At 61.0% G+C, this 272-nt stretch overlaps 1 protein-coding gene across 1 annotated transcript in view; it reads left to right on the top strand.

Moving 5' to 3' along the window:
* Positions 1-5: 5 nt before the first annotated feature.
* Positions 6-272, top strand: part of LOC104466666 (leucine zipper putative tumor suppressor 1-like) — a gene marked incomplete at its 5' end in the record, with an annotated part of 3,228 nt that continues 2,961 nt past the window's right edge. Inside the window, 1 exon segment of the mRNA XM_010080181.1 lies at positions 6-239. Coding sequence (XP_010078483.1) covers positions 6-239 — 234 coding nt within the window.

The raw sequence follows: 272 nt of genomic DNA on the forward strand, positions 1-272 counted from the left end.
CCGACGGGCTGCTGCGCTTCGGCTTCTCTCAGGACTCCAGCCACAAATCCGCCTCCAAAAGCAGCAAGAATGAGGATTTCTTTTACATCAAGGTCAGCCAGAAAGCTCACGGCTCGCACCGAGCGGACTATACGGCGCTGGGCGGAGCGGAGCTGGGCGGCCAAGCCAGGACGAGCAGCATGGATTTCGGGACGCCCACGCCGCAGAAGCTGATGCCCTTTCCCAGCCAGCTGGAAGTGGTTAGTAGGGGAGGCAACGGCCCCAAAAATGGG

This window comes from Pterocles gutturalis, unplaced genomic scaffold (assembly GCF_000699245.1).
Source record: "Pterocles gutturalis isolate BGI_N339 unplaced genomic scaffold, ASM69924v1 scaffold3889, whole genome shotgun sequence".
NCBI classification, from domain to species: Eukaryota; Metazoa; Chordata; class Aves; order Pterocliformes; family Pteroclidae; genus Pterocles; species Pterocles gutturalis.